Here is a 26,443-nt window from a genome sequence, read left to right as displayed (position 1 = left end):
ATTGCCTCAGTGCAAGGGGGCAGAGAGTGTTGTACGGTCAGACAGTGCCACAACATCTAAGCATGTAAGAGCTTAGTCAGACTATTGTGTGCATGGAAACACAGTCAGTGAGGTGCAGTAAGGACCTGCACATTGAACACTTCCAGACTGAGCAGAAGAGAGCCCCGCCCACAACACAAGGGGTTGTGTGGGGTCACAAGGACCAAGGAAGCAGCAGCAGGCAGCCAAATACAGAAGAAGCTTAGAAATGTTTTCAATGGAAACATGTCTGTTAAGCAAATAAACCCTTCCTGCCCTGATAAACAGACCTCGAACGGAATTGCCCTCGGTGGCCTAAGACTTTTAATCAGTAGCCTACTGTAATTCAGAAATGCATTAGGACATCAAAGAGAACAGATGGACCCCCACGCACATGGCCACCCACCCAACCAGCACCAGAGTCAGATGGTAAGATCGGCTCTAACAGAGAAACAGGATTAAAACAGTGAGGTTTTGCAGGATTAAAACAGTATGATTATCTGACCTGCAACATCTTGCATTAAAGGCAGAAAGAGAGAGAGAGGGCCCCAACCGTCCCTGCAGGCCTGCTAATGGAAAAATGCACACTAAAGAACTTGGCCACAAGGTTTTGGTCTGTGTGTCGAGCAACAGCTAAAGGTTCTGAGAGCCATGAAAAAGTATCTGAGGAACAGATTGCCATTTCAGGAAATCACCCACCAGTTGGCACAGCGTATCCCTCTGCAGCGAGTCTGTCATCAGGTAAAAGGAGCATACGCAGAAAAAAACACACGCACACACACCATCAGGTTTCAGCGACAAGTAAGTGCACATACACACACACACACACACACACACACACACACACACACACACACACAAGCAAATCCCTATTGTAGCCAAATAAATCGCAGCAGGTAAGGGTGTGTGCGTGTGCGTGCATTTCCGCACCACTGAAACCTGATGATGTGTTTGTGTGTACATGTCACAGAAACTGATGGCCTGCGTGCAAGTGTGTGCGCGGCCTAAGTGCCATTCAAAAGGGACGCGCTAAAAATAGTTGGATGTTTTCCCCTCCTTCCTCTCCCTCCTGCATTTGCATCCATTTTCTCTTTTCCATCTGTTTAAAGGGCTCCAGCGTATTTTAATTTCACACAGATTTGGCTGACCCTGGCAGTGCTCCGCAAGACGAGAGTCAATATTCTCTGGCAGATATTGAATTCCGACTGCCGTTGGGTGGTCTGACCGTAAGGGGCGGGGTTTGGGGCGTAGACCTGAGCAGCAAGCTGACCGATGTGCTCTCTGGAGCCCAACACTCATGGAACCTGGCTATGCCAGGTCTACTGTTACCACACCTGAACACACAGCATTTTATCATGCGTCTTTTATTCTATGTTTTATTTTGGCGGTGTTAATTTATTCTCTGTTCAGTATTCTGTCCTAGGGGTTTGCTAGGCAGACCAAAGCCATTTCAAAGCAAACAGGGGGTGCCTCTGATATGCTGGCTGGGTGTTTCACTTCTTTTCTTGGGAAAAGAGCTGAACATCAACATTCACGTCAGAAAATTAGCTGCCACCCCCAAAAAACGAGTCATTTATTGATACACAAGGCACGATATAAAATGTTATTTTCTGATCATTTGATTAAGGTAAATCCGTATAATCTTACACATCAAAACAAAATAAAAACCCAAATTATGTAGAGTTCTTCCAGCAGGGTGTCATGGGACTGTCCTTTTCCAGTGCTCTGACTCCACCTGTAACTGAGCTGCTGTTTTATACAGCTGCTCAGCTATACAGCTGTTGTGTATAAAGTTATTTGGTCTTGATGTAATAATTGTTACATCACTAAAACAGCATGGATGGCAACAAGCAAATAAGCCTTTTTTACATAATAATTCTTTATATATATATAAGGTTCCTGATGGTCCTGGGTTCAAGTCAAGGGTATGGTGGCTGCCTTCAGCTTCTGTTACAATATAAAGAAGTTGTTTCTGCCAAACCATAATCTACTGTTTATAGGATGAATTTTCCGTCCTTAGATAAATGTATTTCTTGCCCCCCAGACATTCTGTGGTTGTTCTCTGTAATATTCCTCGTGAACTCATGTACAGAATAAGGTCTTCCTTCTCTGTAGTCATATTTCCATCAAATATTTTTCCCCCACCCGATGTGATTTATAGGCCATTTCACCACCATTAGTTTCCAGCTGGAAAACCGTGAGCTGAAAATGGCATTAGCATGAAACCATGACCTCTGACTCCGTGCACACACACTTCTTGAATGTCAGGGTTTTTGTTTTTTGTTTTTTTTCTGTTCGGTACTCGTGACGCCGCCATCAAATCTCACTCACCCCAAATACAACGTGCCGTTGCAGACGTCGGGGCAAGGGCAGCAGGGAGGGAAATTCTACTCCCACCATTCCTCAGCGACATTTACCAAACGCTCAGCGATGAATGTTCCATTCAGTAGCTTTATTTATTGAGATCAATCGAGCTCATTTAAGCTTCACTCAGAACCAGAGAACTCATTTAACTTTCCTTTGGTCTGCTGAATGTCACAGTTTGCTGGTCTCTTGCGCCCCCACCCCCCACTCGTGGTCTAAAGGACTTATGGCAAAGCGTCCGAAGGATTTAAAAAATAAATAAATAAAACGACTCCAAAGAAGTGTTGGCATTCTGGCAATGGAAGTCAATAGAATGCTATATATAAATATGTTCTTTCTCATGTCCAAATCCCTTGAGGACATTCACACTGACTTGCTTACATTTGTCATTGGCAGATAGCACTGGAGGGCCTTATGGAGAGTGAACGGGGGCTCTTCTACTAACTCAGTAATGATTCACTTGGCCTTGCTTTTATCATTTAGCGAGGCCTAAGCCCCCCCCCCGCTGTCAGAATGGTATTCCAGGAAATCTTTAATCACAATTCCATTACTTCCATCTTCCAAGACTGACAGCAACAACCCAGAGCTCTCGACCTGAAGTACTTTGAATGACTTGGCCAGCCGTATTTAAGCCAGCGGCGTTTTCTCCTGAGCAACCACTTTATATCCTTTATGCAAATCCATGAAGTGGCTCTCAGACTCTCTGCCCTTGCAGAGCAGAAATTATACTACAGACCGGTGATGCATAAAGTTTTGAAAGCAGATGGCTGTAGCTGTCAACTTTGTAACTGAATGACAGTTGTTCACAGGCTCACATTATTATTATATCTATTTGGGAAACAAAGATTACCTCAGCTAGTTTTTACTAGCCGACACTCATAATGGCAAGCAGTGTATTTCAAGCACTGCAGCAAGAGTTGCTGGTATGTTTTGGGCTTGAGTAGCGCCGGGTTTCTGCACATGCAGAATCTAAATCTGAACACTTGTTTTAGACTCCTCGAGCCCCAAGCATGGTCACGTGGGGAGGTGCAGTCTGCACGCAGCGCACCTCTGTGGGCAAACATCCCACACACGGCTATTTTTCTTTAACATCATTACATAAGCGCAACTTTCTGTTAGCCGTGTGCGTAAACACGATAACACACGTGAGTGCTCACGCACGTATAAAGCGGATAGCAGTAACTGTCTGCGTGTGAACTGAATCTAGTGCGGCTAAGCCAAACACAGTTATGTAACATTTTCGTGGTGTTTAGTTTTAAGCATTAACGCCTTATCAAGAACTTGCCGGAGGGGTCTATCAGCTTAGAGTGAGCAGCAGAGTAGTCGGTACAAAGTGCTACACCAATACCGAGAGCAATAATGATTTAATTACGCCCAGCTTTCTCCTGTGTCCTTATTCAAATGTTAATCCTTCAGGGCTGACATTAAATTAACTTTGTGTGTGCGCGCATGTGTATACCCCATTAAAACCCTGTGATTCCAAGTCTGGAAGCATGGAAAGTGAGCGAAGTAAAAGTACAACTCGGAAAATAACTTTAGTAAGCGCACTGTGATTAAGCAAAGCCTACTGTTTATGTATATATACATGTATGTACAAGTATGTTTACTTTTATATACACATGTAGGTATATATGAATATAAAACTGCTTCTTTACTCAACCACTTAATACCAGTCCACTGGCGAGTGAACATGTATACCTTCTATATACCCATATAACAATTCATGAACATTTTGTGAAATATTTTTAGCATTAATTGCAGATTTTACATATGGACCCTTTAAACTTTTTAAACTAAAAATTGAACTGCATGGCTGTTTAAAGTAAATCAGTACTTTTGGGATATTTCACTGAATTGGCTGAATTTTATATTACGAGTAAATAGTATGCGATTTAAATTGTTACCGGTACAGAATGACACCATCTTTTTTCTGAAGTCAGAGCTGATACAATACACCAACAGGCCCCCACACACTTGCAAATTCAAGCAAGTTAACAGACATAGCAAGTTATCTTACAGCTTGTTGCACCTTTATGCACTGTTCGTGGCACGTATGTTTTATTGTTCATTCTTGTCACTGTGCATGTTTCCAGTATCCGTGTAGGTCACCTTGTCGGTCATTGTCATTTTGGGCGTTATAAGTAGCTACTAAGCGTTTATGTCACATGATGCTGTCGTCCTGCATTGCGCTCCATGGGAATGGCCTGTGAATGAGAACTGCTTTACAGTTTCATAAGCACAAGTCACCAAGAGTTACTGCTGTATGAAAACCTGGAAACCTGCCAGGCTGCTCGTTAATCTAGAAGCACATGAAAAAAAGACTTCACTTCTGACATGCCCAGAAAGACCGGTGTGTGGTGTCCTACGAAAACAACCTGTTGAGAAGTCAGTGGATAGCGCTTCGCTTAAAGTTCCAACTTTTTTTTAAAAAAACACAGCAACACATGTCGATGTTAAAATAAGTGTTGAATAATATCCGTGAACTCATTAAACCTTTTTCTTCAGTAATCTGTAGTATCTCTGATGTAAAAGCATTGCACCTTTGAACTATATTATTAGAGCTAAATGAACGCATGACATGGACCGGAGGACCTTGACTATTGTGTCACTGAATTTTTCGCAAACCCTGAAAGCGCAAGACCCGTTGAAAGAGCGAACACACTGCGCCTTATGTTGTTCATCTGAGAGGGTAAAGTAATGCACAGCTCTTAAGAGTCCCATACAGGGCGTGTATGTGGAGATCTGATTACCTTCACTCCGATTTACCATGCATCATCTCACGGATTCAAACACGAATGTCCAACGTGACTTTTGTAGCTCCGTCGCTCTGGATAAGAGCTTCTGCTGTAAATGTAAAAGTAAATGTGTGTTTCACTACAATAAAACCCACAATTCTAGCAAAATGTCTACCACTACACAGCAACAGTTTGATGTGTCTCGGTATACCTAGGGTACTTACTTTAGGTGATTGAAATTCACTTAGTGCAGCACGAACTACACCAGTAACCACTGTCGTAAGTAAACATTAAATATGAAATGATAGCCCTGCATCGAAATGACAACTGCTGCACTTGTAAGTTTGCTACAAGTGTTTCAACAAGACCGGTATTAGAGAGCTTCTTACCAATTTGCACACAATTTTAGATATTTTTCAGCTTTAGCGCAAAGCAGTAAGAGTTCCATCTACTCATACTGTGCTAATTACAGATAACTACAAATTCTTTCGACCGAAAAGTGTTCCCCTATCTGAAATAACGAATTATCCTTCTTCACAACTTAATGACATTTGTGACATAAATAAATCACGAGTGTTCTACAAAATAAGTCACATTTATTTTTATTTGACACCAAGTACCTGTCTGTGATGTGTTCGAGTGGTTTTCTGTGTTAAAATATTTATTTCTGGTATCGGTGTTGGGCTAGACAGATATTAAATTACAATTAGCCTAGAATATCCATTTAAACAACATTTGAGAGGCGAATTCTAATAATGAGTCAACCTTCATTAACAAAAAAATTTACTTCAGCAGTAATGATTTTACAATGAAGAAATTAGTGAAGACACACACTACACTTCGTGCGTGTGTGTGTGTACCATACGCTTCATTCCAAACCTTCATTTTTCAACTTCGCGTCAATTTAATAATGACACAGCAGAGAGCAGATTTTTGCTCCCCGGTTTTCATTTAGCAGGTATTGAGTTTTCATTTTGAGGGAGATTTGCGATCAGGGCCTGCTAATCCCTACCGGGGCTGCCGTGATTAGCTCGGTAATTAACTCTTTGATGCTATTTCCGCCCGTGAGCTAGCATTAGCACCTGGCTAACGCAGCTGGGCAATTTAGTTATCCGGATGTGGTGATGACATGCGCAGCCTAATCTTTTAATCCATAAAGTATTCATTCTTCCCCCCGCTCTAATTAAACACTAATATTGGGATTAACTGGAGGTTGGCGGGGTCTTCTTGTGGAAGGAAAGTGGGAGACCACAGTGACTGTGCAGACTGTGCATCTAAATTAACTTGCGGGGAAATTCTGTGTGGATGGTTTAGAAGTTTAGTGTCCAATGCGCTCACACAGGGCAAAAGGCCGGTCAGTGCTAATTTAAAGTTAAAAATGCGTTTTAATCTCCGGTACACTATTAGAAAATCTTCATTTTGATTGGCTGAGCATTTGGGTACTGACGAGGGAAGGGAATAGCGTTGTGTATGCCGTGCTTCAGGTTTGGCCTGGCGAGATACGGACCTTCGCCATCTAAAGGGAACGTTCTGGCTTCCGCAGGAAGTAAGAAAAGGAGACAGATATTTATTGCATCTGGCGATATTAACGTGTAACAGTATTACAATTTTCGTGAAACCTTTATTGGATTGAATTCGCCGCATAAAACGGACGTGGTGTAGACACCCTCTGACCTTATGGAATGTGCCTATCCCTCCTTAAGAAATGAGGTTTGATTTCCTCAAGTTTCTGTGATTTTCCCGTGTAGTTACATCCTTCACGACTGATTGGTGTTCGTCGCTGCAGGAGACGTGTATGGCTGCGTGACGCTTGCAGGCGTATGCTATGCTTGCTTTGAACCATCCACCTTCTGAGATGCATCCATGGGAGGTGGTTCGGCCTGGTAACGTAGTTTCATGTGACTTTAAAAGTGCCACCAGTTCCACAGAACCAAAGTAAAACTCCACACTCAGCTCGGACTGGAGGCGAACTTGAACAAACTACCTCATACAGGCAATCTGAAATGTTATTGTTATGGCTAAACCGACCATTAAAGTCTCTTCGACTTGAAAGACCCCGGGGCTTCTTGGGTTTGCTGTCAACATTAGACAGTTAATGAGCTTGAACATAACTGCCGTTCAAATAGGGTACGGCAGTGGCTGGTTCAATTGTGAAGTTGCTGATTTCCTGATGACCCCTTTACCTTCCAGCTGATATGACAACAGCAAGAATGTATAAGAGAATATTGCGAATACAGGAGGAAATCGATGAATATATTGCCCTACGAAGACTGAATTTAAACTTGGGTTTAAAACTACTCCCAGTCTATTGTATTTGATGTGAATACGTAGGGATGGATTTCTGGATTAATTCAATGTAGACTGCCCATAGGAGAAAAAAAAAAATCAGTCCAGGGAATGAAGGGAATAATGTGTCCAGATAAAACCCACCTGCATCTTTACTCAAAAATGTGGAAATAGTAGATCCAGATTGTCTGGCCAGGCAAAGAACAACCACATATCACCTACTGGAAACAAACTTCATGCCATCGAGAGAGAGAAGAGAAGAAGCCTTTATTGTAGTCAAGTCTCAACTTGGACCAGAATATACACTTCCACCAAATATCTACTGAACAGAAGCGTCACAGTTTATATTGTTAAACAAGTATGGATTCTCTAACATTGCAGAATGTCATCACTTATTCTGACAGGAAGCTTCCTTCTTCTTTTTCCTACTGTCTGGCCTGTGTGTGAGAGAGAAATAATCCTTGTGTTGGTTTACTTATGCACTTGTGAGTGTGGCTATAATTCTAATCCCATCTTAACTCCAACACAACCGGACAGATGAAGAGAAACATAAGTAAGTGTGGGTGTTTTCAACGTTCATTTGAAGCTTAAGGCATAGGAGGCACTACTATCAGTAGCCGTTAATAAAAAAAACAAAAAAAACAATAAACAATGGCTGACCCGGGTTACTACAATCTCATGAGCTCCTTTGTGTCACAGAGCTACCGCATACTTCTTGTTGCCTAAATAGATGAGTTAGCGCAACCTCAGTTCCAGGATGAGGCCTGAGCACAGAATGTCCACACGTTGGCATGAGACAAGACAAGACAGCCGTTAGAGTAGAGCGCTCACTCTCCTGCAGTGTGATCTCACTACAAATTCTGACTAAAGTGGTACGACCACTGGAGGTGTTGCTGGCTTCCGTACGAATATCTGGCACTGGTTCTAACCTTAACCAGTTGTCAGGTTTCGTACGAACTGGCTCAAGCAAATGCGTACGAATTTGGAATTGTGACGTCATACTGTTTCTTTAAAAAAAAAAAAAAATCAAAACATGCGACACTTTTCAGAAACTCACAGAATGGAGGTGAAGCAAACGGTCGTGCTGGTCCGAGCCACGCTCCCTCCTTACATCAGGTTATCCTCGCATGCACCCTCCTTAAACTGCTGTGCTTCTTTGCTCTTTAAGACCCTTTTTGTCCCGATGTTTGCGTCAGACCTCCCTGATAAGAGCGTTCCAGCTACAGCAGCCTCGATTCTTGTAGGAACGGCACGTCCTGGGAGCCCTGGCTAAAGATTGCTTAGAAGAGCGGTTCACTGGGGATGGCTTCAAAGAACTAACGGCAGCGCGGTCATTTTATACTTTTGTTGCTGCCCTCCTGCCTTCGCGATCTCCGCGGCCGGAGCACTCGGCACTCGATCCGAGCCGAGCGTCCGCAGCATAGCTGACGTTTCTGGCATCAAAGAGCGTCTCTTTGAAAAAGAAAAAAAGGGGGGGGGGAAGCTCTTACAGGATTAGCTTTCTCGATTAGAGGAGGCCCAACGCCCTCCCTAAACCCTCCGCGCAGCCCTTCTACCCGAGTGATTTCCCAAGCGTTGGGTCCTCAGAGCGTTGGCGCCGGGCGCTGTAGAGTTGGCTGGTCGGACAGATGTTCGAGCACTGAGAGGATTATGGAGAGCGGACAGGTGCCAGCCGGCCACCGAGGCATATGGGTTATGCGCTCACCACGGCCAACGTGCTGTCTGCCAACAGTGCGTCCCACGTCACTAACAGGAATAATCTGTACAGGCTCGATGATGAACAAAACCCGGAACTCATCTCTAGACGTGTTATTCGCTAGACTAAATTCACTGAATTTCAGAATTCTGTGTAAAAAAATACTGGGAAAACAAAGAAATAAAGGAATGCATCCATGGAATCACCTTGAAACCTGTTCAGGTCATCTCCTTTCATTCCCTCATCGTAAAGTTCAAAGGTCACAAAGCAGACAAGCAGAGAAAACAAGCAAAGATGGGGAGGGCATGGTGAGGAAATGTGTGTACCGAGGCATCGGACATCATCACAGACCACCATGTGTTCATTACATATGACCTCACAGTGCAAGACGCTGCTCTGAAACTATCAGCAGCCAGACAATTTTTAACATGTGATAACAGCATAGGGTTGTACAATGTTTTAATCAAGGCATTTGTTAATTAATTTATTTATTTGCTTGGTTGTTGGTTTATTCCTGACCAAGAATAGAGACTACTTGGCTCATTGAACAATGTGTTCTTCAACTGCAGAAATAATAAGAAATTATGTAAATGTCTGTTTTAACACAGTTGCTTTCTAAGATAAGGGTAGGCGATCTCCCCCCAAAAATCATATCACGATCTTTTTAACATTCAGTCACGGTCCACCATTTGAACTGCAACCATCCTTCCCAATTTTAAAATGCACTGTTGAGAATATCCAGATTGAAATCAGCCTAAAGATTTATTGCCTGATTTAAAACACCGTACTGAATTAAAGACAAATAACAGAAACATTATACAGTTGTGTTCAAAATTATACCAGTCCAACATGACTAACTAGATCAATCAGTGTTTTTGGTAGAAACTATATTACTGCATGGCAAATAATTTACCAGTAGGTGTAATAGAGTCATAGAAAACCACCAGACACAACATTCATGATATGCATGCTACTGAGTTTGTGTAATTGAATAATTAATTGAAATGGGCGTGTTCAAAATAATTGCAGTGCGGAGTTCAATTAGTGAGGTCATTCATTCTGTGAAAAAATGGGTTGCTCCAGACATTGTTCAGAAGAACAGCGTACATTGATTAAATTGTTGATTGGAGAGGGGAAAACGTATAAAGAAGTGCAGAAAATGATAGGCTGCTTGGCTAAAATGATCTCCAATGCTTTAAAATGGAAAGCAAAACCAGAGAGACGTGGAAGAAAACAGAAGACTACCATTCGAATGGATCGAAGAATAGCCAGAATGGCAAAGACTCAGCCAATGATCAGATCCAGGGTGATCAAAGACGGTTTGAAGTTACCTGTGAGTACTGTGACAAGAAGCCCCCGCAAAGTCCCCCTGTTAAAAAAAAAAAAAAAAAAGACGTGCTGAAGAGGTTACAATTTGCCAAAGAGCACATGGACTGGCCTACAGAGAAGTGGAGAAACATTTTGTGGACTGACAAAAGTAACATTGTTCTTTTTGGATCCAAGGGCCACAGACGACCCCAAACACTGAATTCTAGCCACAGTACACTCTGAAGACAGTGAAGCATGGTGGTGCAGGCATCATGATATGGGGATGGTTCTCTTACTATGGTGTCGGGCCTATTTATCGCATACCAGAGATCATGGATCAGTTTGCATATATTAAAATACTTGAAGAGGCCATGTTGCCTTATGCTGAAGAGGAAATACCCTTGAAATGGGTGTTTCAACAAGACGACGACCCCAAACACACCAGTAAACGAGCAGCATCTTGGTTCCAGACCAACAAAATTAAAGTTATGGAGTGGCCAGCCCAATCCCTGGACCTTAACCTGATAGAAAACTTGTAGGGGGACATTAAAAATGCTGTTTCTAAGGCAAACCAATAAATGCAGAGGAATGTTGTCAAATTATCCTGGGCTGGAACAGCTGTTCACAGGTGTCAGAAGTCGGTCGACTCCATGCAACACAGATGTGAAGCAGTTCTCAAAAACAGTGGTTATACAACTAAATATTAGTTTAGTGATTCACAGCAATGCTAAATCCTAAAGATCTTTCAGTTTCTACAGTAAATATTTGAGTTTGTGAAGAAAAATGCAGACACTGCTATTTATTTTGAACAGCCAAATATTAATTTTTCTTCATTTTCTGTAAAGTAATTCAAAAATTGATACATTTTTCTTCATGTTTTGATTTAGAATATAATGTGCAGTGTTCCCAATGCATGGAAATAAAAACTATTATAAGGATTCTGAGCTTTACTAATGTTTTTAAACACACTGCTATTATTTTGAACACAACTGTATCACATTTTTCAAATACTGAATTAAAAGACATTGTAGTAACAAAATGGAAACAGCACCAAATTTCACAATCCTCTGCCGTCATTAGCGATACATATGAGGAATTGTGGCAATGGAAAATATTTGCTACTGGCCTGATCATACCATGGATCTAAAGAATGAACCAGTGTCTTAAATCCCACACTGTACACAACATAGCGAAATATTTGAGACATATTTGCCAACGCACAGTCACCACACTAATACCGGTTTTGGCAACGGTCCCTCATCTGTGCTGCTAGCTCACATTGAGTTGTTTTACACAATACAATATGCCAATCAGCACTGCCATCTTATAGGCATTCTTCTGGGTTGTAAACACAGAGTGCGTTCACATTAGTACTGACCATACAAATCGTATGGGAAGTTTGGAAACATTAGTAGGACATGCATGTCACAACTCGCTTGAAAAATAGATGCATGTCTACAAGACCGATATACGGCATGAAACCGTCAGACGGCCCAGCCCTAACTAAGCCTTATTAAGATTTCACACCTAGCTCTTTACAACGCTACCAGAGCAGACCCTGCGTGCCAGGACACAAGGAGAATCACACAACGCTACCAGCTCACTGGCACAAAACAGCTTCCAGTGCGTCCGCTTGTCGGACGGCTCCTCGACCAAGGCGAGTTCATATTAGTCAAGTTCTGGCCTGGTACTACAGACTGAAATACACTCTCGCATGGAAGCTAGCTCATAACTACTATGTTCTGGGCAGCAATAACCGTAAGGAGCTCATCGGAGAAGCCACCAGCTCCTGCTGTCAGCCTGTAACATCCGTGCCGAATAATTTTCCCACAGATGATTAAGTCCTCTTTGTCAGATGTGTTGCACTAAGCTCTCTTTACAATACACAAACAAAAAATGGAGGCAGGGGGACTGTGACCTACACCGAAAGATGGGAATTCTTGGCACTGTTACATTCAGGGAGGGAACCAACGGGCAATTCAATTCAGAATAAAGGCAGACTGCAGATGGGGGTACAGGAGAAATCAGAGTATCGAGGAAGACTAAGGAGGAAGACTGTAAGGAGTTCCCTAAAGGAGGAATGGGGAGTTACTGCGTCGCAGTGGGAGAATGCGCTGCACCGAGTGCCGTGATATGGATGTCAGGCGTGACACGACAGTGCAGAAAAAGTGAAGGTATCATTTACCCAAGCCTATCCATGAGTGCCTCTTCAAGTGCTGCTATAATTCCAACACACACACACACACACACGCACGCGCCACAAAGTGGTTCTCCCACGGTGCCGGCATTGATTTCCTGATGGCTCCAGGCAGATGAGCGTGATTACTGGATTGAACATGTCCTGCTCCCTCAAAGTCGTCTCTCGTTTCAACGCTCCTTCTGCGATTCCGTCCCCTCTGGGAGAACCTATTAGTTATACGGCCTCTACGCTGGCTGCGCTAAAGATGGGATATGAATAATTCATTTGTTTAATTTCTGAAAATACTGCGCATGAAGGTGGGTGCCGTGGCGGGGGCTAAGGGCTTAATATTTTCAAGATACTTTGATAATTTCTTTTGCCCCTCAACTCTCTCTCACTATCTCCGTTTTCTTGTACAACATGGTGCTCATTACTTTGAAATTAGGTTCTTAGGGAAAAAAAAGAGAAAAAAACGATCTGCTGCACATAATTATGATTCGATTTTATTTATATTCAAATTTTATTGATTGTGTTAAACGAGCGTTCAACTTGCAGGCCGTAATGTGGTATAATGAGACCTCTGACCACTAAGACGTGGGAGGAATGGTAACAACGCGGCAGTGTTCACACTGGGTTAGCTGGAGTGAATCAGGACGTGCACGGGTGAGGAAATTGGTGTACAAGTTGTAAATAAAGTCATTTAAAAAAGAAAAGCTGTTATCCTGCAGTCAGCAAATTTACAAGCCCACTAATCACTAATTCACTGCTAGAACCTGCGCCTGGGTAGTGTAGTAGTGCTGGCCCAATCACAGGACAACGCTGCTTCAAACGACCTCTAAAAACCTTCAAAGGTCAGGTTTCCCTAATAAAGAGGCTGGGTTTAACCTCTCTTAACTATTTAATATTCTCCATTCCACATTCCACAGTCCCTTTCCTAGCGGAGAAGGGCCTTACGAGACGTCATAACGGAGAAGACGGAATGCTTTATTCTGGACGCCATAATAAGCATATCAAACCACATGAGCGGAGACGTCTGGCTCCGCTCCAGAAACACGAGTCTATCAGTCTCACTTGCTGTTTGCCAAACGTTGATTTGACAGAGCTGTCATGCTATCCTTGAGAAAAGTGAGATAAGTTTTCTTTTTAAAGTTTCAAATCTTCTGTTTGTCTTTCAGATTAGTTTGTTCTTCTATGTTTCATTTTTTATTTAGCACCATTCCCCACTTGCTCTAAAAACGTTTTATAAGCCTTGCGGACGTTTAGGTGATGTGCATGCGGATAATATATGTGTTCTTCGTGCGACTTTTTTAATGCCACTGAACAGAAACCATTTGAATGCTTATGTGCGAGCAAGAAGAATAAATCCACATGAATAACGATACTCAACAGCAAGTAACATTTGCTCATTACAGTAATATTATAATGAGTTGGTAGTGGCGTATTAGATTTAGTGTGAAGGATTCCAATTATAACTTAGTATCTATATTTCATACATATTAAACATCCAGCAAAAACGTCATTGGGAGAAATCTAATTTGCTGAAGTATTGCTGGAACTCTGGTTTAATTAAATGTTGTTCTGACTGTATATCCATACTTGATACTTCCTGTTGTTTTCGCGTGCCTCCCTGACTGCCTTGCCTTTCCCCCGACCTCGTCTACGAATTCTCCTTCAAGTCCCAGTTGGACCGAGCGCTCCGTCTCTCCCTAACAACTCCTCGACCTCCTCCAGCAGCTCGGCGACCTGTGTGCCTGTGCCGTGGCGATTCCTGTTGCTAAAGACGCAACACCTTCCACCGCACTTCTCCTGCAACCACTGCAGGGCCTGGCCTTCGCTCTCCACGTGCAGCTCCACGGGCCTGTCTCCTAGCCAGTCCCCGCAGGAGAACAGGACCACGGTCCGCTCCCACGCTGCCCCCCCCAGGAGCCCCAGGTGGTCCTCCGCGGCCCGTCTCTCTTCTTCCTGAAAGGAACCGTCCAGTCGGACGACCAGCAGGAAGGCCACAGGCCCGGGAGCGGTCAAGGTCACGCTCCGCCCGATCTCCCTCTTGGTGTCTTGCGGGGTGCGCTCGGACGGACTGCGCTTCCACCAGCCGGGGGAGTCCACGACGGTGAGTCGCCTTCCCGCGACCACTCCGCACCTCCTGACGCACTGCGAGGTCCTTCCGGATCCGAACGCTGCCGTTCCCAGGATGGTGTTTCCCGTTGATGTCTTTCCAGATTCAGCGTAGCCCAGCAGAACAAGACTAAGCTCAGAGAGATGCTGTCCGCCACCTGGTAAAAGACATTCACACAGGCATCGTTCGCATACACAGACAGTACAAAGAGTTAGTAGGTGGGAAACTAAGAATGTGAAATTCGCAACGTCACTGCTACAGTTCACTTCAAATTCGTTTACCTTTCGCCGAGTTCATCACCCCTCGATTCTTCATCTTCTTCTTCACTTTTTTCCCCACCGCTCTCCATTTCTGCCTCCATTCCTTGTAAACCCTCTGGTCCACTTCATAACGGCGGCCCCCGCTTTCAGACGCTGTCTCCTCTACCTTCTGGAGGAGCTGGGTGACCTGACTGGTATTGGCCAAATTCGCATTGTCGAGTGCGTGATACCTGTTCTGACATTTCGCCACAAGCAGCTTCAGGTCCCCCCCCTCGCTTTCGATGTACTGCTCGATGGCCGTGTCGCCGAGCAGATCAGCGTGCGTGAACAGGAGAACAGTGTGGTTCCAGACTCGCTTGCCGAGAAGCTCCATGTGCTCCTCCACCGATTTCCTGTCGTCCGCGGTAAACGTCATATCTGCACGGATGGCCAGGAGCAAAGCATGCGCTCCCAGAGAACACAGCGCCACGCCGGAGAACATTTCTCGCTTGTCCAGTTCCGGGGTGTCTCGCGCTGGAAGAGCTTTCCACCAGCCCGGTGTGTCCACCACGGTGACCAGCTTCCCCGCTACCTCTCCCTGGGTCTTCACACACTGGGATGTTCTCCTGCAGCCAGAGTTCCCTCTTCCAAAAATGGTGTTCCGAACTGAAGTCTTTCCAGCTCTCCGATAGCCTAACAGGACCATCGATACACTAGGCAGGGTGCAGTTATGACCTAGTGAACGAAAACAAACAAACAAACAAACAAACAAACAAAAAACAGCAACTAAAATGCCAAATGAATCCTCGTTATATCACAGTAGCAAACCCTGCTGAGCCGCGCTGTAAACGTTCACGCTTGTGAAACCTCACCTTCACGGCTCACTCTTCGTTCCTGTACCGTCATCCTCCTCTTGGTTGCCCTCGCCTCTGCTGCCCTCCTATCCTCTGTGACCTGGCGCAGGGGCTCCGGGGCCGCTTCGTAGGGTAGGCCGCCATTCCTCCACACCATCTCCTCGATGGCCTCCAGCAGGCTCGTGACGCCCGGCGCGCTGTAGCGGTCAACGTTGATGACGTGGTACCTGCTCCCACATCTGTCCACCAGCCCCTGCAGGAGGGCCTCTCCTTCCCCTCCGAGGCGGCGCTCCACCGCCTGATCCTGCAGCCCGTCGCCGTAGGTGAACACCACCATCGCGTGGCGCCAGACGCCCTCGCCGAGGAGCTCCAGGTGCTCCTGTGCTGCTCTTCTGGCCCTGTCCTTGTAATCAGCATCCAGGCGGACGACCAGGAGGACGGCGTGCGGCCCGGGAGCGCAGTGGGTCACGCTCAGCGCCAGCTCCTGTTTTAGGACCTCGGGGGTCTCACTAATGGGAAAGTTCTTCCACCAGCCCGGCGTGTCCACCACGGTGACCAGCCGCCCGGCCGCCACTCCGCGGATCTTCACGCACCGGGCCGTTCTCCTTGGGGCCGTGGGCTGTCTGTGTAGAATCATATTTGCCAGACATGTTTTTCCAGCTCCTCGGTTTCCCACCAGTACGATCCTGAATTCAGAGATAAACTGCACGCCTGCCAGAACAGACGTTCACATCAAGTCAATTAGCGACTGTCGGGTCAGGAGGAACTGGTTACAGTCAAGCGCTTCTGTAAATCAAGCACTTAACCACATATTTTCTCCCTTCTGTATACATTTATCAGACAGATGTTACAGCCTGAGTAACTGTTACAACTACTGAATAACTTTCTAGAGAGAGAGAGAGCAGTCTTAGGCCACAATTAGAGTTGTTGTTTTAGCAATGGTATAATAACTATATAATTATTTCTCAGTCTGTACAAACAGAAAATACAGGAAATGTGCACACAAAGCAAAAAGAACTTTCAGAACAAAATAGCTTCTACAGACCAAGGTCGGCATTTGGTGTGACCTCCCTTGCACTAAGCACATCTTGCCCTCTTTAGGGGAGACTGTCCTGAAGTCATTATCTGCTACCATTCCATTCAGGCTCTGTTCCATTTAGGTTTAAGAGAGCCAGGTTCCTGCTATTGCAGTAAATACGAAATACTAGCCTATAGAAGCTATTTTTTTCTGATTGTTTTCTGTTTTTTAATACTGCATACAAATATCCTACATTTTCTGGTTCTATTCTAATAAAGAGTTTGAGAAATAATTATTTCAATTATTACAGTTATTTTAGCATTAGGTCATTGCTAAAACTATAAATCCAATGGTGGCCTAAGACTTTTGCGCAGTACTGTATATATTCACTCACACACACACCCACCCACCCACCCACACCCACACACACCCATCCACACACCCACACCATCCTGCTAGATTCTTGGGACTTACCAAACTGAGAACTTGAACCGCACGAAGCCATGGTGCCGGTGTCATTGTGATATCTTTGGTAAGTGCTCAGTCCCAAACACTCTACGTTCATCTCATACACCTAACCTGGGCATTCTGGTCCATACAGACCAGCTGCGTAGTTACGCGTAAACAATTTTCTCGCGCTTTTCACGTAATGCCAGTGAACCCAAGAGTCAGGAAAGGAGGTTCTACCTTCGTGCCTGGCAGTGTATGGCACATAAAGATGGGAAGTGTTTAGTGTTCAGCCCACGAGCTGTCTGAGCGAACCGGTTGCATTGGATGCGGGTGACGTGCATGCTGGTTAACCCTCACCAAGGTCAGAGTGGGTCAAAGCCACATTTAAATCTGCTGCAAGTTCGTCAGCCATCGTGGTAAACAAAGTTAGTGTTCGGAGCCCTTGGTGCTTGCTTGTTTGGTTGTGCTTTTTGCTTTAATGAAAGTCCCCAAATGACTTGAACACATCTAGTTTTCAGTTCACAAGAAACAGTGTTTTTAAACTTTGTGCGTTGTTCTGCATTTAATTAAAATGCAGGGCATTGGTAGTTGAGTGGTTAGTGTGCTTTACTAGTAATCAGAAAGTTGCCAGTTAAAGTCACACCACCGCCAGGTTGACACTTTTGGGCCCCTGAGCAAAACCCTTAACCCCCAATTGCTCAAGTTGTACTTAGTCATAATTGTAAGTTGCTTTGGATAAAGCAAACATTAAATGCCATAAATGTATATATAATGTAAATGCAAAAAGTGTGAAAAGGATAAATGACCACCTTTATGCTAGTTACAGCAACTGAATTTGAAGTTGAAAGTAATGACAGTAATCACTGGCGTCAGAGGATCACACCCTTCAGACCACTGAGACCAGCACGGAGCCTCTAGCCAAACCCGACTGGCTCTAATCGGGAGATTGCAGTCAGTTCCTTAGTGTCAGAATTTCAGTGAGAAATGTTATGGTGCTTACTGTGCAGTCTACCGATTTGTGACAACACACATTGTAAAATAAATAAATGCTATACAAATAAAAGCAAACTGAATCTGAATCGGTTCCTGTTGGCTTCCATCACCCCCTCACCACTGAACTGGTCTTCCTCCAATGGCATTTCTTTTTCTTCTTTTGGTACAAAAGTTTAGGACTTATATTTACCCACAAGTACAGCTACCAGTCTATATCCAATAAAACAATCTCTGTGTTGGTGCAAAGCCTGAAATCAGGAACCTCAACACCGAGCATACGTGGACGTGGCAAAGTATCTCAAAGGAAGATCATAGGCAGAAATTTGAGAAAAAACTTTTATGTTTAACTTTATGTGGAACTTTATGAGCAGTTTATGAGGTTCAGTGTTCTTTTTCATCCATTACTTTTCTTTCCCCTGAGGTTTGTGTTTGTTGTGACCGGACTGCTAGTGGTTTTCCAGTCTTGTGGCACTATCTGCGAGTTACCCAAATCTCCCAGTGCCGTACTGTCACGTGTAAAACATAAAAAGTGAAGGTTAAGAACACAAGGGGGTGATTAGCATCAGCTCTTATCGCTCAGAGATCCTCTATCACCAGCTCACTCTGTTTACACAGACGCCATATCAGATAATTGGGAGGTTCTGCTCTGCTGGAACACATTAAGCCTTTAGTCACAGCGGTCACACATGTTACTGTTGCTGTTTACGGGGCTCGGCTGACCCTGTGGGTGCCAAGACTTACAGCTGGTCTAACAGCACAAGACAAGGGCATTTGGGGCTTTTAATAGTACGCAACCAAGCACCATCTGTTTACAGTAAACCGGACTCCTCCAGTTGGTGGAAAATGTCCCTCCACCATTTTGGTGGGGGCAGTTTCTGGTTGACGTTTGTTTCCCCCTTCTCCAAGGAGATGGGGGGGTGGATATTTACACTGCGCTGCGATGACTTCGTCGTCGGGCCAGCAGAAAGTGAGAACGGTCATTTTTAGACGCGCTGTTCCACTCGGAGAGAAGCTGACCAGGCTCCTGCAAACAACAGTTGGCTCCCGGAGTCAAAAACGGCTCTCGCGCAGAACCTCGCCCGGCCCCCCTCATTAACTGAGCGTCGCTGACGCCGCTTGGTTGTCTGCCAGTTGTAGCTCTGGCAAAATCCTCTGCGGAAGATCAGATTAGAGCTGGATTCCATTCCAACACCAAAGCCTTGACTGTTAATTACATTAGTGGGCTGGAAATCAAACGCCAGGCCCGCCGCCTCCCCAGTCTCCTGAAACCCATGGCCGTACGTCACAACGGTCATGGGAGAATCGCAAAAAAACGTTAAAAACAAAAGAGCCATTATATCTCTCTGTGTCTAATGAAACAAAGCTGCATCAACTGCCAGTTTGGGCGAACCGTGCTGGGGACCAGAAAGGTTAGACTGTATAATTAGACATCCCTCCCACATCATCGCAAACACTGTCTTTCTCGTTCCTCCTATTGTGCCATCCAAGAGCAAAACACGAGGCACCATCACCGCCATGGACGGGACGCTGCGCTAATTAAATCTCGTAGAGGCTGTTCAGCGGTCGTGGAAAACGGTGCACTGTTGGTCAGTGGTGGTTATTTGTGTCTGTCATTTCAAAGCAGCGAACTGGTCCACAATAGCCGCTGCGTTGTGTTTATATATGCGGCATGCGGCCCACCTCTCAGGACCCTGCCCTAGCTCAGCTGACGGCGAGGACGTCAAACACAACTCGGCCGAACTTGCGCTCGGCATTCGCGTCACTGCTACGTTTGGGTCGACCGGTGTTTATTCCTTGTGCAGTCGATGTGATGTTAAATGCTTTATTTCTGTACGCTGTATGGCCACGTTATCAGACGCTTGGTTATTAAATCCCGTCTAGCAGCGTGTTGGAACTCCTTTAGACTTCACAACCACAGCAGTTTATTGTGGCGTAGATTCCACGAGGTGTTGAAGTCGAGCTGCAGGGGTCTGGGCCTGTGTGATGGCCAGGCCATGTTCCTGGAACCAGTGCTATACAACTGTAGTTGTACCTTGGTGTCCTTCTGCCGTAGGATAAACAGCTACCATGGATGGCTAAAATTGGGTGAGCCCTACTGTCCAAACGTCCGTCCACAGGTATCAGAGGACGTTTTTTCACAACGGTACTCCACCACTCGTCAATATATGCTGCTTGCGCCAAATTCTGACCCCTCCCTTCAGCATGATGGAACAGAAATCATCTGACCTTGTGATGTTTTCCAATTTTTGCGCTTTTACCCACTAGAAACTTGCCTTTCTGTTTCCCTTAGATGGCTATGCCACTTGGCAGTTTCTGAAACTCTGGCCTCAGCTAGTCCAGCACCGATGACCATCCCTCATTCATAGATGCTCAGATTGCTCGATTTTCCCTTAACGTGGACCCACGCTGAAACTGACCCACGGGAAACTCGCTCACCTGACTTTATGCTGCACTTTGCGGTCACGTGTCCAGTTCCCACACAGGGAAGCTCTGATGGTGAAAGGGCACGTGTCTCTAATAAAGTGGCCTTTCAGTGTAGTTTCATACACTGCCACTTAGGTTTGAAAATAAGCCAAATAACAGCAAGATCGACCGTGTTCTCAGGGTCATTAACGCGGTCCCCCTAATTGTCTGTCTCGAAGACTCAAACAGGAAGTGGTCCCCCTGACACAGGGTGACACGGACGTCTATTTCTCAGCAGCGTCATCCAGCCGCCCGCGGTCAGCTCCACTGTTATTCCCAGCTGCCCGCCTCTCCTCTGCTTTATTTAGCCCCTGTACCACACCCCCCATCCTGACCTCATCGCCCTGGAAACGCACTAAAAGGTCATTTGATTGGGTGTGAGCAGGGAGCGAGGCCTGCTCATTAGTCTTACGGGAAGGTTTTTCTACTCCGCTGAGTTAGGAGAGTGCGCCACCCCCAAGACATGACCTTGATAAGTCGATTGAATTGCTCATCAAAAACACGCTCTCTCCCGCTCTTTCGCACCCGCGCGGCCTGTTTTGATTTTGGCTTTTTTTTTCACGCGACGGAGGTGACCGCAGATGCCCCCCACCGCTGTGAACTGCCCTGGCCCTTTAAGGCCCGTAGCCCCATAGCCCCAGGCACGGACAGGCTGTGTGGGCCGTGGACGGCGCATGCATCACGCTGTCCGGGCCCCGGCAGCCACCGTGATCCGAGGGGGGGTTGGGGGGTGTGATAACTGCGTTAAGGCCAAAGGAGGCGTCAGCTCCTGAGAGCCCAGCCTGGGGAGGAAGAATGATAATACCACTGTAATTGACTTCCTGCAGGACCTCTCTGCTTGCTGAGCCCTAGAGCCTCCCGACAGTCTCCCCCTGTTATCTTTCTGTGCTTGTTTCAGCTCCGCGCGGTCAGGCAGAGCTGAGCGTGAGAATCGAGGGGAAAGAAGGGTGCACTTTAGAGTGAGTGGCGCTCCGAGACGGAGGGCCAAGCCTTGGTGATGTGACCCCTAGAGCGTGGGGGCGCGAAGCCCCGGGCCACCCGTGGTGTGTGGTTGGTGTGGAGGTTTAGATGTAGTGTTACGGGTTCTTCATTACAGCCACTAAATGTCTCTCTCCTTGTGACTAGTGCCTGAACATCACTGCCCTGGGCGGTTCTTCATTCCCCTGCGGAGGCTCAGAGAACTTTGCCAGCGCGCTGGCGTATTAAGACATAAGACGCAGAAGCCCGTGGATCCCAGCACTGGGAATTGGGACCGCGGGTCTGCACAGCGTGTGCACGGTGATCTGTCTAACACTGCATTGTTCCCAGCGCTCTATCCGAGACTCGTCAAGAACAAAGACTCAGCAGCAGACATTAGCGTGGCAGACGTTATTAGCATATGAAGTTGTTTTCGTTATTAACTCTGAGCACTCTGCATAAAAGAACAACATACGGGTGGCATTTGACTTAAAGGCCATTTTTAATCCCTAATGTCATTTGCTTCTTATTGCCTACAGCCCATAACAATCATATTATTTATATTATGATGATAAGATATTCGGGGGGCGTTGTCGTCGGGCGACATAACTGAAAGGCTGTGTCGTACAAACACGAGTTCCTCCGGCAACAGACCGCCGTGAGATCTCATCGCCGTGTCGCTGGAGGGACGGGTATGCTACGGTTTCCCGCCGCAGACACTGAAAAGGCACTTACTGTGGCCCACAGAACAAACTCATTAAGAAAGTGGCTACTGGTACAAACACTTAGAGAGAGAGAGAGAGGGAGAGAGAGAGAGAGAGGGAGAGAGAGAGGGAGAGGGAGAGAGAGAGAGAGAGGGAGAGAGAGGGAGAGGGAGAGAGAGAGGGAGAGAGAGGGAGAGAGAGAGAGAGGGAGAGGGAGAGGGAGAGAGAGAGGGAGAGAGAGAGAGAGAGAGGGAGAGAGAGGGAGAGGGAGGGAGAGAGAGAGAGAGAGAGAGAGAGAGAGGGAGAGGGAGGGAGAGAGAGAGAGAGAGAGGGAGAGAGAGAGAGAGCGAGAGAGGGAGAGAGAGAGAGAGAGAGAGAGAGGGAGAGAGAGGGAGAGGGAGGGAGGGAGAGAGAGAGCGAGAGGGAGGGAGAGAGAGAGAGAGAGGGAGAGAGAGAGGGAGGGAGGGAGGGAGAGAGAGAGAGAGAGAGAGAGAGAGAGAGAGAGGGAGGGAGAGAGAGAGGGAGAGAGAGGGAGGGAGAGAGAGAGGGAGGGAGAGAGAGAGGGCTGTGGTGGATGATGTCACTGGTGCATTGCTGTCTGTCCTCGGGTAATAACGTTTGGGACATGGGGTCATTATGGGCTTGGTCCCAAAGCCCAGTGAGTCCCTGTCGTCCACCTGTCAGGCTGGACAAGCAGGGGGTCAAGGAGCAGAAAGTGAGCAGGTCGGGGCTGGGCAGCGTTCAGTGTTCCATGGCGTCTTCCTCCTCGTCATCGTCGCTGCTCTGAACAAAGTCGTCAGCGATGTCGTCCAGAGAGGGTCCGCCTCCCACGCCGCCGCCGTCGTCCTCGCCGGCAACGGTCTCCTCGCCCCCGAGTTCTCCCAGCAGCTGTTCTGTGTGCTCCAACAGGGGAGGGTCCTCACAGCAGAGCTTCACATACAGCTGTACCAAGCACACACACACACACACACACACACACACACACACGGTTAAGAAATGGGTTAACGTGCCTGTGTGTGCAAATATGCTGTGAATTAAGGGTGGGAAGAGCCCGTCACGTCACAAACTCAGCTGCTCGCCCTGCGGCTGACCCACGCTGCCACTCCGGCTCCTCTCTTATTTTTATTAACATCATTTCTCTCACTCTGTCCTCCCTACCTGTGTCCCCAACCCCCTCCTCCACCTCTCTGTCTCTCCAGCTCTGTCTCTCCACCTCTCTTCCTCTCCCCCTCTCTTCCTCTCCACCTCTCTGTCTCTCCACCTCTCTTCCTCTCCTCCTCTCCACCTGTCTCTCCACATCTCATCCTCTCCACCTCTCTTCCTCTCCACCTCTTCCTCTCCACCTCTCCTCCTCTCTTCCTCCCCCCCTCTCTTCCTCTCCACCTGTCTCTCCACCTCTTCCTCTCCCCCTCTCTTCCTCTCCACCTCTTCCTATCCCCCTCTCCTCCTCTCCACCTCTGTCTCTCCCCCTCTCCTCCTCTCTTCCTCTCCACCTCTCCTCCTCTCTTCCTCTCCCCCTCTCTTCCTCTCCACCTCTTCCTCTCCCTCTCTTCCTCTCCACCTCTCTACCTCTCTTCCTCTCCTCCTCTCCACCTCTGTCTCTCCACCTCTCTTCCTCTCCTCCTCTCTTCCTCCCCTCCTCTCCACCTCTCTCCACATCTCTTCCTCTCCTCCTCTCTTCCTCTTCACCTCTTCGTCTCTCCACCTCTCCTCCTCTCTTCCTCCCCACCTCTCTTCCTCTCCTCCTCTCTGTCTCTCCACCTCTCTTCCTCCCCCTCTCCTCCTCTCCACCTGTCTCTCCACCTCTCTTCCTCCCCCTCTCCTCCTCTCCACCTGTCTCTCCACCTCTCTTCCTCTCCTCCTCTCCACCTGTCTCTCCTCCTCTCTTCCTCTCCACCTCTCTGTCTCTCCACCTCTCTGTCTCTCCTCCTCTCTTCCTCTCCTCCTCTCTTCCTCTCCTCCTCTCTTCCTCTCCTCCTCTCTGTCTCTCCCCCTCTCTGCACGTTGCCAGTTGAGCAGAGGAGTTGGCAAATTCTACAAATTAGCAGCTACTTTTCCACGCACAAATGAGTCGGATTCCGCATCGGTTGGAGAGCGCACAGCTAGTGACTGAGGCCTTGCCGAGGGGTGTGTGTGTGTGTGTGTGTGTGTGTGTGTGTGTGTGTGTGTGTGTGTGTGTGAGAGAGAGAGAATTCATTTCCCCCAGTGTCTCTTCTTATCACTGTAAAATACACTCCAAAAGTGTGTGATAAAAAAAGCAATTCTCACAGAGACTACAATACAATTTATCACCTTACACTCCCGCTCGTTAGTGTATATTAAAAAAAGTTCAATTTCTCTTTGAGCTAGGAAGACCCAGTTTCTTAATCGCGTTCAAATAACAATTCCCGACATAATTACACCGAAAAAATAAAACAAACAGAAGTACAAAACCGCTAAAGGTTTGCATTCAGTAAGGAGCCCTGTCACACAGTCAGCAGGCTGCACTGAATAAGTTATCAAGCAGACATAAAAGATCCATAAAAATGCCATTAAAGACTAAGTGTGACTTTATGCTAAGAGGGCGCAGCTGCCTGGTTGATGGGGAGTTGGGCTGATGGAGTTAATACCATTTAGCTTTTTAAGGTCAAAACGTACGCGAGTACACTTGACTGGTGAATGAGAAGGGCTTCTCGGCCCAGCAGGGGATTGGCGGGAATCCGAACCTGACTCTGGCTGTCTCTCACCACGGCTCCGATCGGTTAGATTAAGGACCGGCTAGGTTCTGAAAGCCTCCTCTACTGTTCATAGTAACCAGGTCATGGACGCTCACACGCGCGCAAGCGCAGCATGGTGGGCAGGCGATACAGACCTCGGCGCAGTGGGGACAGTTGCTAAGCAACGGTGAGCAGTGACGGGCTTTACTGGGCCACCAGGGAGCTCATTTACGGACCGACGAGAAAAACGCCAGAGAGTCTAAGAGTCCAACTCAGGCTAAAGACCTGACCTTCACACATACACACACGCCCAGACATGAGCACATGCGCTCAAACACACACAAACCCCCCACACATGAACAAAACCAGACACACACAAAAATGACACACACACAGAGCCAGCCCACACATAAAACCATACTCAAGGGAAGTTGAAAACAGTGGTATTCTTTTACACATCAAAATAATACACTTACAATTATATCCTCGCTCTGCGTGACCAAGGAATTAAGGTTAATAGCACGGCTACACACACAGGAGCAGGACTCTGCAAGCTAAATGGCTCTTAAATAATTAGTTTAGTTTATTATTTATTTGGTGTTAAATTAATAACCAGTCAATATATATATATATATATATATATATATATATATATATATATATATATATATATATATATCTTACATAAATCACACAAGTTCACCACACCAACTAATAGACCAATCCACGTAGCAGGAAATTGGTTTTTTTTAATCATTAATGTACCATACTGGAAAGACGCTCACACACCCGCGCACGGGCATGTGAACCTGACGCATATGCGTGCACGCGCGCACACGCAGGCAAAAACACTCTCAGTCAATCTACAAAAAAATATTTCAAATTCAGAGCCCCTGTTCATTTGCTGGCTAATTTAATTGCTTGGTACTCTGCTGAGTTCTACAGCAGCGGTCAGTGTGTGTGTGTGTGTTCATGCGAGAAGGAGGCAAGCACAGATCGTACGAAGAGAGAGGGATGTGGCAAGCACTCCTGCAGTGATAAACATTTGATCACATTATCTAAGGCCTCAGATTGGAGTTTTGTGTTTTAATCTGACTCTGTGCTCCACAGAGCATACATCTTTATCTAGTGAATTCTGCGTGTGTGTGTGTGTGGGGGGGGGGGGGGGGGTTACAGGCACCATCTGCAGCTCCTACTCTTACAATTACTGATCTTCAAGTCTGATAAGAATCTACACCTACTGATGGGGCCCCCCACACACACACACACACACACACGTTAGTGAAAGGCTGGGTTTTCAATTGCATGCAGTACAGTTTATTACCTGATGTAATGGTTCACACTCAATAGCACTCAGTAGGACTGGT

At 46.4% G+C, this 26,443-nt stretch overlaps 2 protein-coding genes and 1 long non-coding RNA gene across 4 annotated transcripts in view; all 3 read right to left on the bottom strand.

Moving 5' to 3' along the window:
- Window positions 1-7,655: 7,655 nt before the first annotated feature.
- LOC113577902 lies at window positions 7,656-8,848 on the bottom strand. The gene is made up of 2 exons (XR_003410689.2): window positions 8,461-8,848; window positions 7,656-7,840 (listed from the first exon to the last, which is right to left on the bottom strand). It is a non-coding gene; the product is annotated as an uncharacterized LOC113577902 (long non-coding RNA).
- Window positions 8,849-12,719: 3,871 nt separating this feature from the next.
- LOC113577897 (GTPase IMAP family member 8) lies at window positions 12,720-17,879 on the bottom strand. Its single transcript, XM_027010808.2, has 4 exons — window positions 17,288-17,879; window positions 15,814-16,506; window positions 14,984-15,676; window positions 12,720-14,859 (listed from the first exon to the last, which is right to left on the bottom strand). The coding sequence occupies exons 1-4, from the start codon at window positions 17,376-17,378 to the stop codon at window positions 14,258-14,260; spliced, it is 2,079 nt and encodes a 692-aa protein (XP_026866609.2). The 5' UTR covers window positions 17,379-17,879; the 3' UTR covers window positions 12,720-14,257.
- Window positions 17,880-22,882: 5,003 nt separating this feature from the next.
- The window catches only part of si:dkey-12j5.1 (probable assembly chaperone of rpl4), a 70,354-nt gene continuing 66,793 nt past the window's right edge, over window positions 22,883-26,443 (bottom strand). For both annotated transcript variants that reach the window (XM_035526393.1, XM_035526394.1), the window contains exon 11: window positions 22,883-23,322. In XM_035526393.1, the coding sequence (XP_035382286.1) occupies window positions 23,122-23,322 (201 nt within the window). In that variant the 3' untranslated portion in view covers window positions 22,883-23,121. The remainder of the gene's footprint in view (window positions 23,323-26,443) is intronic.

Source organism: Electrophorus electricus, chromosome 5, assembly GCF_013358815.1.
Source record: "Electrophorus electricus isolate fEleEle1 chromosome 5, fEleEle1.pri, whole genome shotgun sequence".
In the NCBI taxonomy this organism is placed as follows: domain Eukaryota; kingdom Metazoa; phylum Chordata; class Actinopteri; order Gymnotiformes; family Gymnotidae; genus Electrophorus; species Electrophorus electricus.
Note: the sequence above shows the minus strand (reverse complement) of the source record. Positions and strands in the feature narration are given on the sequence as shown.

Coding starts and splice junctions, on each gene's coding strand:
- LOC113577897 (XM_027010808.2), bottom strand. CDS start 17,378: ATGAACGTAGAGTGTTTGGGACTGAGCACTTACCAAAGATATCACAAT. Junction 15,677..15,813: donor ACGAAGAGTGAGCCGTGAAG/GTGAGGTTTCAC, acceptor TTCGTTCACTAG/GTCATAACTGCACCCTGCCT. Junction 14,860..14,983: donor GGTGATGAACTCGGCGAAAG/GTAAACGAATTT, acceptor GTCTTTTACCAG/GTGGCGGACAGCATCTCTCT.